General features: G+C 31.5%; 1 protein-coding gene across 3 annotated transcripts in view; it reads right to left on the bottom strand.

The window, feature by feature from the left end:
• Window positions 1-14,527, bottom strand: part of TTN (titin) — a 324,196-nt gene that overhangs the window by 179,855 nt on the left and 129,814 nt on the right. For 2 of the 3 annotated variants that reach the window (XM_031960390.1, XM_031960391.1), the window contains exons 106-121: window positions 12,270-12,479; window positions 12,106-12,183; window positions 11,982-12,008; window positions 11,471-11,530; window positions 11,254-11,337; window positions 9,261-9,338; window positions 7,449-7,496; window positions 5,984-6,388; window positions 4,728-4,790; window positions 4,265-4,342; window positions 4,033-4,110; window positions 3,374-3,457; window positions 3,066-3,146; window positions 2,688-2,771; window positions 2,379-2,462; window positions 1,842-1,925 (exon numbers count right to left, since the gene is read on the bottom strand). The exons of the other annotated variant lie outside the window; for it this stretch is intronic. In XM_031960390.1, the coding sequence (XP_031816250.1) occupies window positions 1,842-1,925; window positions 2,379-2,462; window positions 2,688-2,771; window positions 3,066-3,146; window positions 3,374-3,457; window positions 4,033-4,110; window positions 4,265-4,342; window positions 4,728-4,790; window positions 5,984-6,388; window positions 7,449-7,496; window positions 9,261-9,338; window positions 11,254-11,337; window positions 11,471-11,530; window positions 11,982-12,008; window positions 12,106-12,183; window positions 12,270-12,479 (1,626 nt within the window). The remainder of the gene's footprint in view (window positions 1-1,841; window positions 1,926-2,378; window positions 2,463-2,687; window positions 2,772-3,065; window positions 3,147-3,373; window positions 3,458-4,032; window positions 4,111-4,264; window positions 4,343-4,727; window positions 4,791-5,983; window positions 6,389-7,448; window positions 7,497-9,260; window positions 9,339-11,253; window positions 11,338-11,470; window positions 11,531-11,981; window positions 12,009-12,105; window positions 12,184-12,269; window positions 12,480-14,527) is intronic. 3 annotated transcript variants of the gene reach the window in all.

Here is a 14,527-nt window from a genome sequence, read left to right as displayed (position 1 = left end):
CTCTGAGACATTTAACAGATATGTGACCCTGAATCCATCACTGAATTTCTCTTTGCCTCAGTTTTATCTATAAAATGACACAGTTGTTCTCAGTGACCCCTAAGATTCCCTTCAATTCTAAACTTATATTCCTATGATAAATAAATATATATATATGTACATATATATATATACACATATAGTTATAATCAGTAGCCAATGTGTTTCATGGTTATTATAAAGACTTTTCTGTAGTTTTTAAAATTTTCAGACAAAGAAAGGGACTCTGACAACAAGAACAATTATATATTTAGACTATTTGGAAGACTAAAAGCCAACATGAACTTTCTCAGTTCTTTTCTTTCACATCTTAAAATCTTTCTATGCCTTTTGCCATCTTCTTCTCCTTTCTTTCTGACTAAGAAGTGGAGCTTCTTCCTTTCCAAAGCTAACCCTCACTTGTGTGTGTTTCTTTATCCTCTTGTTTCCTACTATTTTATTTTTATTTATTTCTTTATTGCTCCACTAATCTTTGTGGTCCTCTTTCCCTCACAGCTTCTTCAATTCCTCCTCCTAAATGCCATATGCTTTTCTGACTTACAAAGATCCTCAAGTTTTCCCTACCCTGAATGAACCTTCCCCTTGGTCCTCTCAGATTATCATTTTATTTCTTAATTTCCCTTTTTTGCTAACATTCTAGTAAGAGTTAACTACGCTCACTGATTCCAGCCTTACCACTTACTCTTTCTTCAATTCTCTAAAGATTTATGTCCCCAACTGTGCTACTAAAATTGCTCACATCAAGATTAACCAATTGTCATATCCCAGGTTCTTGCCTTTATTCTCCTCCTCCCTTCCCATTCTCTTCACTTAATAAACATGGTTTCGTCTTTATTGTTGATCTCTTCTCCATAGATTTTCATGGAAATTGAGCTGTTCTGGTTCTTCTTCTTCATCTTTTTTACTCAACTCTGGGTACTACTTTATTTCATCTTTCTACTTTGACAAGCTTACCCACTATCACGACAATTTTTTTAAACTTCTGTTTGTATCAACTTCCCCTCTGTCCCTATCTTCCTGACATCTTAAATTCAACATGTCCAAAAAAAAGAGAACTTTTTCTCCCAAACCTGCCTATATTTAAATTTTCTCCATTTCTACGGATGCACTATTATCCACCCAGTCACTCAATTTTGTCCTTTCTTGGCTGTTTCCTGGCCTCTAACATCAAGTCAGTGCCAAATCCTGTCTTTTTACTTCTGAAATATTTCTCACATTTAAAAAGGTAAACAAATAGCATCACTGTCTTTTTGTAATAACAATGGCAAGATTCCTAATGATGCTGGTGAAATTTGTTATTCATTCAGCTAAAGTCAAAATTTGCTGAGTTTCATTTCAGAATCCTTCTTGGAATACCTGTGAATGAAGTTGTAATACATACTAAACTTGAATTTCAGTGTACATGAACATTAGTAGATATTTTTCCAGAAATATGTTCACAAATCTTTCACAAAATATTTCTTCTCTAAATATTCAAGAGAGTATGTTAAGCATAAGGGAAACTGTTTTGGGTTTCCTCTTTTATTTAAAAGGGGAATTTGAAAATTTAAAAGAAATTTGAGACGTACTTCAAGAATTTTAAAGATGCTAAACAATGTGTATCAGTAAGATATAAGACTTTTCCAAGGAGACATATGTACAATGGGCAAAATAACTAACAATAAACTGAAACAAACAATAAACAAAAAAATAAGGAGTATGAAATGAAGAAGAAAAAACCAGAGACCACATGCAGGACTTAAGAAGAACAAACAGAATAAAGAGAGTACGTTTTAGTCACTCCAACTTAAGATCTGCTATACCTTTAGGTGGAAGGGCCACTTCTTTCTTGGGAACAGGAGTGGGCTTTTTCTCTTCTGGGACAGGTTTCTTGGGAACCTCAGGCACTTTAAAGACACCATTGTGAAAATGATGATGAGAATCTTTATTTTGGGCAGACTAAGAGTACTTTAAATCACAAGTTTTAAATAAGTTTTAAGATTTTGGAGAGCAGTCATTTGGTTATTTAATAGATTCTGTTTGTGATAAAGAACTATTAATTTCTATAACAATACACATGAATTATTCTATACGTGATTTCTGTTAATTACATTAAACATAAAAAATATGTAACTAGAATAGACACATCTAAAATATTACTGAGACTTGTGTCATACATTACAGTTGTATATGAAGAAGTTTTTTTTGTAGTTATTGTGTACTTAAGTCAGGACTTACAGAGTTACACAAATTACAAATAGATGGCAGAAAAGTTTGGTTGTCACACTCACACAGACAAAGACATGTGGAGATAAAAGCCAAACATCTTGTTTTGTGTTTCTCTATAATTAGAAGGCTACCTTTGGGTGGTGGGGGCTCCACTTTTTTAGGAACAGGAACTGGTACTTTTTCTTCTGGGACAGGTTTCTTATGTGCCTCAGGGACTTTAAAGAGATAGTGTAATTTGAGAGACTTGTCCACAGATAGTAAGACATCAGAGGAAATTAATTTAATGCATATTACTGAACTTTTGATAAGTATGATTAAAATAGATGCTAGATACTCAACTTTTATCACTAGCTAAGATTAATGGGAAATATATATGTCTACAAGGCTAGAAATAATGGACAGAAGAATTATTGTTCAAACACTTGATTATTGGCATTCACCTTTAACTGGAGGAGCTTCCACTTTCTTGGGAATGGGTACAGGAACCTCTTCCTCAGGAGGAGGTTTCTTGTAAACTTCTATTACTTGAAAGATAATTTTTAGTCATTTAATTTTTATAATTTTTATTATTTAGAATCAATGATTAAATTATATAAGGTAATTAAAATATTTGAATTTTAGTAATACTTGACTAGATTGGAAAATACTTAAGACAAGAACTGTATTTTTTTCTTTCTTTTCTCTTAACATTTAGCAAAAAAAAAAAAAAATTAAGCCTGAAATGTATGCTTGACAAATTTTGACTAGGTCACTAAATATAACATTAACACATTCAGGCATTTTAGAAAGATTTGAATTTTGCATCAAATCAGTGATACCTTGAGGTGGGGGCTCAGCTTTTTTCGAGACAGCAACATGAACTTTTTCTTCTACGACAGTTTTCTTGTGCACCTCAGGGACTTTAAAAAATTAGAAATTTTAATTCTGATGTATATTTCAGATATAAGGATTGACTTTTTAAAGTATATTGAAATCAAGTCAAACAAACACAAATTTGAGATGTAAACAGGACAGAAATGTACATAAAATATATACATATAAATTATTACAATATATATTAAGAAGAAAAGAGAAGACCATCTAGATGGTTTTCTTTTTTATCCCAAAGTTCAAATGTGACTTATACCTGTAACTGAAATTTCTTCCTCTGTATGAGAAGCAAAGAACATCTTTTCTTCTGAAATAACCTTCTTTGTATGCACAGCTGGTACTTTAAAAAGAGTATATATCACATCAGAATTATTTTGTCCATATGACATGACATAATATCAATCATGTGCATTGTACATGAGTTCTAACCATTTTAAGATGAAATTAAAATGAGTTAGTCTGGATATCCTTAAAAAATATGGATATATCACTGCATGATGATATGCAGAAATATTCATGTCATCTTTTAAAGCTATGAGGTACAGCCAATTTAGCATCTTAAAACAATCAAATGAATAACCATGCAGTTTTTAGCATATGTTAATTAGATGGGGACCATATAGATACAACTTCTTCACACAAAATATGAGGCTATTTCAATTTGATTAAGTTATCGATGTAAATGAATCAGGACATAAGGAAAAATTATTTGCCTTGGAATATGTTACATATTAAGTTAGAAGACTAAACACAATAGAAGTGTTGCCATTACTTAAATTATGGGTACATGCATTTTAAAATATACAAAAACATATGTACATTTCTATAGACAATACAGTCCCAATCCTATTATATATCATATAGCATTACATATGTAATGTTTGAAGCTTGTAGCTGAAAGAAAAAGATTTATACCTTTCACTTCAATAACTTCTTCTTGTACTGGTACCCGGGAAGGTTTTTGTGGAACAATCTTCTTTGAAACTTCTGGTACTTTAAAAATATGTATAATTACAGTTGTATGAAGATGAATATGCCTTTTACATTTAAAAAATCTTAATTTTCATTAATATTTAAAAAGTATCGATAGAAGAAAAGTATATTTAGTGTACTTGTGATAATAAAAATATTGGTAAAGTGATGATACCTTTGGTAACTTTGACTTTTTCCTCTTCCATTCTTCGAGAAGTCTTTTCAATTTTTTCAACTACGGGCTTCTTAACAACTAAAGGCATTTTAAAAAAATTTAAAATTTTGTTTTAAAATTGCAGAACTTTTGAATTCTTTTAAAATATCACCCACATGTTAAGCAGATCGAACAATTTAGCACTTCAATAAGTTAAATGACAGTGTTTGGTACTTAATTATAATTTTGTTTTATTCTAAATGTCCATATTTATGATAATGGATTTTCTTTTATCATCTTGCTTTTCAGTGAATAAAATTGAACAAAGTAAGAATGCATTTGCTCAAATATTAAATCTCAGTGAAGAAGTTGTGTCTATTTGATCACACTAGTGATGTACATGTGTCTTTCCAATGAAGAGACAAACAAATCTTTATCAGACTGACTGGATGGAGTTGTTTTTAAAGTAATTTAAATTCCATACCTTTAGGAAGTGCTACTTCTTTCTTTTCTGGTACTTTTGCTGGAATTTTCTTTTCTAGTGATTCTTGATTGAAAAACAATGATAAAAAAGAATGATAATGTTTAGATACGTAATTTTGAATAGATTGTACTAACAACTAAGTTAAATACCATGATATTATTTTAACATAAAATATTTAATAATTTTATGTGAAAATAATTTATTTCATAATTAATTTACATGGATTTCTGTTTTTAATGGGTTTAGTAGTGGTTCCTATTCAATAAGTCATCTATTATTTTTGAGTGAGATCAAACCACATGTGCAGATTGACTTGTAAAAATGAAATCTGACTTGATACATAACCAAAAGCATTGAAATATCTGTCAGTCAGCTTTGGGGATAAAAGACTTAATGCTCCTTTACAAGTTTTAAAGAAAATACTTTGAGGCTGAAATTATATTCTGTGGAACTTTTACCTTTGAAACTTAAATACCTGTTCTCCCTACCACCAACCTCCAAATAAACTGTCTTTATAATTCCTACCCATTCTTTAAGATCCAGTTCAAATATTGTAATTTTCATGAAATCTTTTTTCATTCTTCAAATGAGGTATAGTCTCTGCTAGATACCTAAGTGAGTAGCTTACTGAAATTAGACTCAGAAAAACTTTATTTCACATTTTGTCTCAGACATTTACTAGCTGTGTGATCCTGGGCAAATCCCTCTGGGCTTCAGTTTCCTCATCTGTACAAAAAGACCTATGTCCCAGTATTAGTGAGATATAGTGAGAATAAAATGAAATAATATTTGTAAAGTACTTTGTAAATCTTATTATTATCATTGTTATTATTACCATCCTTCCTCTGAGTTGCCATAGCACTTTATATGCATCTTTTATTATACTCTTAATTCTATTATGTATTAATACATATTATACATACATATAATATAGTACTATTATATGTATTAGGTTTCTTTGTGACTGTCTTATCTTCTTTATTATAAGCTCATTGAGAGCAAGCATACTGTCTTATTTACCATAGTGTCTCCCTCTACACTATTTAGCCAGAGTTTTGTCAATTGTAAACAATCCACAAATGTTTGCCTAATTAATTTTAAAAGTGTTCTCTGATAGTTTAAAAAAATCCACTTTATGTTAAATTGTCTCAAAGCAAAAAAAAAAAATTAATGAAATTTGTATCTATTCAATCCACATCAATATCACTGTTAGCTAAAATAAAGACAAGGAAGATAGGGAAGGAAGTTTCATATACCTTCATAAACTTCTTGTTGATATATTTGTTTTCTTTCTTCCCAATCATCTTCCCCTTCATCATAGCCCTCTTCCCTTTCATAGTATTGCGGTTGTTCTTCAAAATCTTCTTCCCATTCTTCATATTGCTCCTTTTTAACTTTATGAACTTCTTTAGCCTCTTCATACCAATCTTCTGGCTCTTCATAAAGTTCCACATAAGGTCCTTCAGAAGGTTCTTCATAAGGTTCCACATCTAAATCATCAAAACGTTCTTCAAAAGATTCAATATAAACTTTCTTTTCCTCATAGACTGCTTGTTTTCTTTCATGTACAACCTCTTTTTCTTTATGGACCTCTTTCTTTCTGGATATAGTGGATATTTTCACTTCCTCAGCCTTTGAGGAAACATCAATCATTTCTGGAACTTAAACACAAGATTGCTAATGTTAGTATAGGCATTTTATCCACAGAGAACAATCAACTCAATAGCAACAGGATTATATATAGTCTACTACACATTTTTGGGATTTAAATTAAACTTCATTATTATATTGCTCTTTTTGACTGAAATAAGAGAGACTTCTATTTCAGCTCAAACTTCTAACAATTTTGCTTTATACATTCCAGGGTAAATTTGGAAGAAATGTAAAATATTCCTTAAGAATTGAGTCACACAGGGAGTAAGCATCAGAAGAGGGTTTGTATCTAGTTTCTCTGTCTCAAAAGTGAGTGCTATTTCCACTGTACCATAATGTTCTCTTATTTCTTGATGATGTATCCAAAGAGATTAGAATATTTTGAGCCTCTTAAACTTTTAAGCCTACAGAACATAGCTATGAGTCAGAAAATTCATATAGGCCATCCTTATAAAAATATTCTTATATAGGAACCTAGATTCAGAACTGAAAGGAATCTGAGTCTATTCTAATCATCTAGTTTTACTGGTAAGGAAACAGCCTTGGGGTGGAAATATCAAATAATATTGCTAGCAATAGCAGACCTGGAGGCTTGGTGGAAACAGCAATATTATGATGGCAAATTACTTAAAGTATCTTTGTCAAGAAAACTCCAAATGGGGTAGTGGTCAGTCAGATGTGCCTGGAAAACAACTGAACAGCAACATTTTCTACCACACCCTACCACCTCTGCTATTTTCCAGAATAAAATGATCAAAATATATTAATTTGTCATAGGGTCCACTGCCTAGTACTTGTTGGACTTGCTATTTTCCTTTCACTTGGTCTTTTGTAATTTAGATCCTGAACTCTCTCTGTTTGTGTCTCCAACACCTAGTCCAGTAAATGGCAGTGGATGACTTGCTGACTGTTAGCAAATGCTCATTTTTCAAATGCTTTTATATACATATTTAACAAGAAACTGATAACATAATAGCTACCTTAACACTTGAAAAGAGATAAGGAAAACATTTTAAGTATTCAAAAAGCAAACATAAATCTAATAGAAATGTATCCATTTTTCTTTACCTTTTGCTGGGATTAGTACAGTTGGGGGTGAGGGCTTCTTAACTTCCTCTGGAATTTAAAACACACACACATATTCAATATTATGTCTTCCTTCACTTTACAAGCAAAATTTCCACTGATTTTATATGCATTTTCTATTCAAGATAAACACACACATATGTGTATAGACTACATTTTCATTACTTAGAGCTTTGTTACAATCCTGTCATAATGAATAGTCATTAGAAATTATTAGAAGAGTTAAAAAGAGCAAGATTCAAAGAAATTGGTCTCTAGTAAAAGCCCAAATAATTCAAATTTAAAATAAAATCACGGCATTAATAAGGACAGTTTACATTAATGAAAAAAAATCCAAATTTCAAGAATGACAATATAATTAGTTAAAAATTATTTAAAAATCTGACTCTTGTTGTGCAGTTTTCAAGGCAATCCTTTTACTCTTCTCTAATTGACTCTATAAACTCTGTCCACTTCCAAATCTTGTGTTTTCTTCCCAAACCATCTATTTTATCCCTTCTCTCCACTTGCATTCCTTGCATAGCAGTTTAAGAGTTATTCTCCCCTCTTTCTCACTGTATATCTCAAAACCCTTTCACATCATCACCTATTCTCTACTCCTTTGCTACAGTCTTTGAAGATGAGGTGGTCCTTTTCTTCCCAGTTAGCCCCAGATGGGCTTGGACCTTTGATGCAATTCCCTCCAATTTCTTCAGGCAAAAAGTCCTAACTCTCTAACTTCCTAAGCTTTGAAGGCTTCATCCTTCCCACTATGAGCATGTCTAACTCTCTCATTCTTAAAGAATCTTAGTCCTATTTCTTTAACCCTAATTACTGTCCTATATCTCTTGTCTTCTAAACTCTTAAAAAAGTTGTTTCCATTATCACCTCCTCTTTTTCTCCACTCATTCATTTCACAATCCTTTATACTTTTATTTTCAATTTCTTCACTCCCACCAAAATTGCTCTCTCCAAATTTATAAATGATTCCCAAATTTCCAAACTTTATGATCTATTCTCAGTTCTTATTCTTTTTGACTTCTTTGTAACATATAATATTGTTGATGACTTCTTGGAGAATATCTCTTCCTTGGGCTTATTGAACAATGCTTTCTCTTTTGGTTTCTTCCTACCTATCTTTCTGATTTTCCTCAGAAGTCTTTACTGGACTAACAATCCATGTCCCATTTTATAAACATGGTTCTCTTCTGATGATCTTGTCTGGGACCCCCCTTCTTTTTTTTCTCTTAACCATTGGTGATTTCATTAGTTCTCTTAGGTTCAATTATTTTCTCTATGGAGATTATTCCCAAATCTTTATATTAAACCTTACTATTTTTTCCTGAGCTCTAGTTCTGAAACTATCAATTGCATATTTATCATCTCCAACTGAATGTCCAATAGATATTTCAAACTCAAAATACCCCAAACAAAATTCATTATCCTCAATAAGGATCTTGTTAGCACTTTTTTTTTTTTTTGCCTTCAAGGTCAAGAAGGCTAAGCAAATTTTAGATTGTCTTTGAATGCTGTCTGTGATCAGGGTGGAAAAAAAGAATCAAAGAAGGGGTGTGGAAAATAAAGGGAATTGGAAGGAAGGGAGCTGAAAGAAGAAAGGAGATAAAAAAAGAGGAAGAAAGAGGAAGGTTGAATAAAAGAGAAGGAAAATTACTATTATGTAACATAATTAGTGAAAATTTCCAACCAATAATTACCTTGGGTGTTCTTCTTCCCTCCTCATGACCCATTGTAGGTTTTAAGGTTACAAGGGTACAAGAAAATTTCAAACAGTTGAATGCTGGGTTATCATCTTACCTTCAGGTGGTGGTGGTGCTACTTCCTTAGGTTTTGGAACAACCTTTTTGACATCTTTCTTCACAGCCTTTTTGGTCACTGGAAAAACAACAAGTCATTATTTATTAAAAGTATGACATTGGGAAACTGGTGTAAGTGATATAAACATTACCAATGACTTGTACATAAAAGCTGCAGAATAATTGTGTTGAGTCAAACACTTGAGCTCTAGTGTGTGCACGTTCTTATGTATCCTGATAATTCTCATTGGTTTCTCATAGGATCAAGAGCAAAAAGGGAATTTAGAGATTATCTTGGAAGAACCTTCCTATTTTAACCAATGAAAAATTGAGGCTCTGAGAGTTGCAGTAATTTGTCTAAAGTAACAGAAAAGCTAGAAAGCAGCAGAGCTAGGACCAATTCAAGAATCCTGACTCCAAATCCAGTATTCTTTCTGTTAGTCCATGCTATAGCATACCTATTTGGAGCATGTATACTTTATTAATTCTATATTTTTATATATACATGTAATATTATAGTATTTGCATTATTTAATTTTATTAATTATATTAATTTTTAGTCTATTATGATGGATGAATTATCATCAATAATTTGAACTTTTCCAATTAAGCATTAAGTTGAAGCATACTCATATGCTTTCATGCAACAGTCTCCATTTGTGGTCATATACCTTTACACATGCATATATGTGGGCTTTATTTTTATATATACACATATCTATGTAATAAAAGTTTTTAATGTATGTGTACATATAAACATAATATATATATATATAATATGTGTATATACACGTGTAAGAAATAACAATAGACACTCTAAGACTTGAAGAGATAAGAAAAACATCTATATAAAATATGTGTATATTATATATGTAAACATACTTTGTGTGTGCATATATATGCACATATTGCAAATGTCTAGGGCACCCAGGAGGCATAGTACTTAGGGTTCTGGACCCAGAATTGGGAAAACTCATCTTCCTGAGTTCAAACCTGGTCTCAGATATTTACTAGCTGTTTAATCCTGGGCAAGTCATTTAACTCTTTCCTCCAGTTTCCTTATCGGTAAAAAAGAGCTGGAGAAGAAAATGACATGCTACTTCATTATTTCTGCCAAGGAAAGTCCAAATAGGAGTCACAAAGAAATCAGACATGCCTGAGAAATAAACAGATGTATATCTTATGTGTGTATACACTCATACGTGTATGTGCATACATGTACATGTATGTCTGGCATGGCCATCAAAATTGTTTGAGAATTTTTTTTAAAGCCAAATTTCTGGATAAATTAGTTTGAGAATTATATCAGATGTTATTGCTATACATGGATAGGGGTATGTGGAACCATATTTCTAGGTTTCCCATTTTTTCCAGGCTACATTCAAAATCCATTATAAATATATATTCTTTTTTATTTTATTTTTATTTCATTTAAAAAGAAACTGCAGTGATGGCAGGGAACCAGAGTATTAGTTGTCTAAGTGCTTCCTTGCTCTTCTTCAAGAGAGTTCGGATTACTTATTTGTTACATGGGAAGGTTTGGGGAAGGAATGATATACTTAAAGAGAAGTTGAAGAGGAGGAAACAGAGCAAAACAAAAAAAGGAATAAGTGTGTCATTAAAGTATTTTTTAAATATATAGAAGGGAACAGAAGGAGATTGTGTGGCAAATAGACAAGCAGAATGGTTTTGCAACTAATGTGCCAAGTTGATTTTATACTCAAAAAATTGTTCAATGTTTTCTATATTTTGTTCATAATAAGATGATGAAAAAAGTATTTTTTTTTAAAAGAGAGAGCTAGGATTTATGTGAATGGGCCTAAAATTTTGTTTCTTATAAAGATGTTTTATCCTGCTGATATTCCTACATTTCATTACTGAGGAATATTTTACATTTTGGAAAGTCATATGAACTATTTGACAACTAGAGCAGGAAAACAGCATCTTACTATTCAATTATGTTCTATGACTTTTATGTTAAAAATATAAAATACCTTCAATACGTTTTCCTGGTGGTTTCTTTTCTTCTGGTGATGGTAGAGAAACAAGAAGAGGAAGACCTACAACTGGGGGAATTTCTAAAGAAAATACAAGCCATTATCAATAACATTCTTTTGGTTTCCCACCTCATCTTTGCCTCTTAGAATCTCTAACTTCCTTCAAGGTATAGCTAGGCTAAACACAAATACGATGGGAAATAAATCATCTTACCTTCTGGTGGTACTGCTCTGATAGGCATAGTTGGAATAGGAACTCTAGAGTCAGGGATATCTGAGAAAGGAAATTATAAAGCATTATAAAAACAGATACTGCAATGATATAATTAAGATTTATCTGATCATCAGTGGTTTTCAAACAGAAGGAAATAAAATTTGAAACACATTTTAAGAAATGACTACTGTCATATTTACTATATGACTACTACAAACACATGCAACATTTTATTTCCTGCTGAAATACTAATCTGTTAATATTATGAAGCATAGAATGTGAAATAATCTTAGGTACCATAGGAAGATGCTACTACACTTTGGTTTTGAAACTCACAAGAGTTTATATGTTTGGATTTTTATAATATGAAAATATTCAGAGGCATTGTAAAAATGTATTTTTATAACACTTCAGAACTGGGAAGTCAAAATATTTAGGCAATGGAGTTGGATTTACATATAAATTTAAAAAAAAAAAACTACATGATAGCATTTAAGTTTTTTTAACTTACCAGGTGGCTTCAATTCCAGTTTAATTTCTACAAGAAAAATAGATTGCATTTAGAATTATAGGATTCTACAAAATAAGGTTTTAAATACTGTAATTTGAATTAGATCTTTAGACTATTTCCTGACCTTTGGTTGTTAAGTAAAGCTCAGCAGTGCTTCTAGCTTCACCTCTTGGCTCCAAGCGAGCAATTACTGAATAGACACCTAAGGGAAAGAATCATCTTGTTATTTGTTTTCTGTTGTTGGGACAATTTGCAATCAATATTTGCACTGGGAAATGATCAAATCACCTTCATCATCTGGAGTGACATTGTGGATGGTCATATAATGGCAACGGCCATCATTCCTAAAGTTGTATTTCTGACTTTCAATAAGCTCTGTGGGCCCTTTGTACCAGGTAACAATGGCATCATCGAAGGACACTTCACATTCAAAGGTTGCAGACTGATGTTCACTGACCACAATATTCTGTATGCGTCGTGTGAACTGAATGGGCTCAGCTGTTTTTAAAACAAAGATTAATCATAATTACATTCTGTTGATTTTTTTCCCTCCTCCCAGCATATGTATACATTTTCCCATTATTTTAATAAGAAACTGGTTAAAACAAAAAATACAAAGCACACTCTCCCCCATTTTACCATTTCCACTCGACAAAAATAGCATTAGAATACTTAAAATAATTTCCACATGAAATTTATGTTAGCATTAAGAGACACATTGTAAGTCTTAGGATAAGATAAAAATAATGTAGAGATTTCTGGTACTTTAAGATTTGATAAGTCTTAAAAATTATTTAAAATATATATACATTTATATTAAAATATATAAAAAAGAACCCATGAAAAAAGAATATGCAGAGACTATATAATCTGATTATGCCTTAATTTGCATATTTGAAGATTTGTCATTTTCCTCATGTAGGAAATTGTTCTAAAATAATATTTTGTGGAATGCATAAAATTCTTTTTCAGACCATTTAAATGATTAGAGGGACAAACTAGATGATACTTCTTTTGTGTTTATTTTAAGTCTTGAAAATTTTAGATTGTGAGAATCCACAAGGAAGAAACCTGACTAATATATATGGCAAAGCCATTTCTTAGGACAATGAACTAGAAAATGTGTTTATCAATGTTGTGTTTGGTAGCTAAGAGCTTAAATATAGAAAAAGGCAGCAAGTCTTCACTAATTGGTAAATGCTCTGGTGACATTGTTTGGTGACATTATTCAAAGTCTGGTGGTTTAGTGAATAGAGCACTGGGCCTAGGGTAAAAAAGACCTGAGTTCAAATTTGGCTTCAGACACTTACTAGTGACGTGATCCTAGGTAGGTCACTTATGCTGTTTGCCTCAGTTTTCTCATGTATAAAATGAGCTGGAGAAGGAAATGGCAAACCAATAGCTTTGCCACAAAAATCCTCAAAACCAAGTCACAAAGAGTAGGCAACAGTTTCAAATAAATATAGTGGGTAGTACAATGCTTACAGCTAGAACTTGAAATCTAAATTTCTCATGTACTTTGAATTTTATATTAGATAAGGCATTGTTATGGTTACTCCAAATAAGTAATTATATAGCTCTGATGGAAAAAAATAAGCATTTAAATAGTGCTCTTTCAACTACTGTGCTAAGTACTTTATTATCTATAACAATAATAGCTAACATTTATATTAATATTCTAGGCACTAAATATTAAATTATTTCAGAAATCATCAAATAGGATTATTACAAAAAAAGTCACCTACAAAAATACTAATCAACATCTGTATACGTAACAATATATATCTTAAATAAAATAATAATTTTTTAAAGTTACTTTTCATCCCAAAAGAATTCTTCTGATATGTATGTGTATAATGCTGCTTCATTTTTGCTATTATTTATAAAAATGTAAAATTTATGTATAAAACTTCTCCTAGTAGATTGTAGACAAAATCACTTTGTTCAAGTCAATCAAATCCTGATTCCCAGGCTGGAACCCCTTCCTTTCCAGTTCATAGCTTACAAACCCGCAGTGAAATGATTTTTTATAGTTTGTTACTTTATCCACATCTATTTTACAAGAATAATGATGGCAGGATTTTGGATTGAAAGAAATCTATGACATTATTAAATTCAATCTATTGCACAGTATAGTAGACCAAGAGCTGGTTCTCCAACTTTGATTTAAATATCTCAGGTGAGAGGGAGCTCATATACCTTTAAATAAGATAATGTTTATAAGGCACTTTGGAAACATTTAGGCACTCTATCATTGTTAGATAAAGAGACAATCTGTTGGAGTTAGCTCTAAGTGTTAGAAAAATCAGTGTAGATTGGACTGAAATCTGGCTCACTATAGTTCATTTAAAAAAAATACTTGAAAAGAGGCAGAAGTAAAAGTGGATTGGATAAGATTACTACTGGGGAGTCTTTCAACATTCTAATTCTGTAATTCCATTAATTCCAAAATATTTTCAGGGCCACACTGGAAATGAAAACTGATTTGTTATATTTTCAGTGTGAACATTAATATGTTGCAAACCTGCAACTCTTACAAATCAGGG

This window comes from Sarcophilus harrisii, chromosome 3 (assembly GCF_902635505.1).
Source record: "Sarcophilus harrisii chromosome 3, mSarHar1.11, whole genome shotgun sequence".
Lineage (NCBI taxonomy): Eukaryota > Metazoa > Chordata > Mammalia > Dasyuromorphia > Dasyuridae > Sarcophilus > Sarcophilus harrisii.
This window is presented reverse-complemented; position numbering and strand designations above follow the sequence as displayed.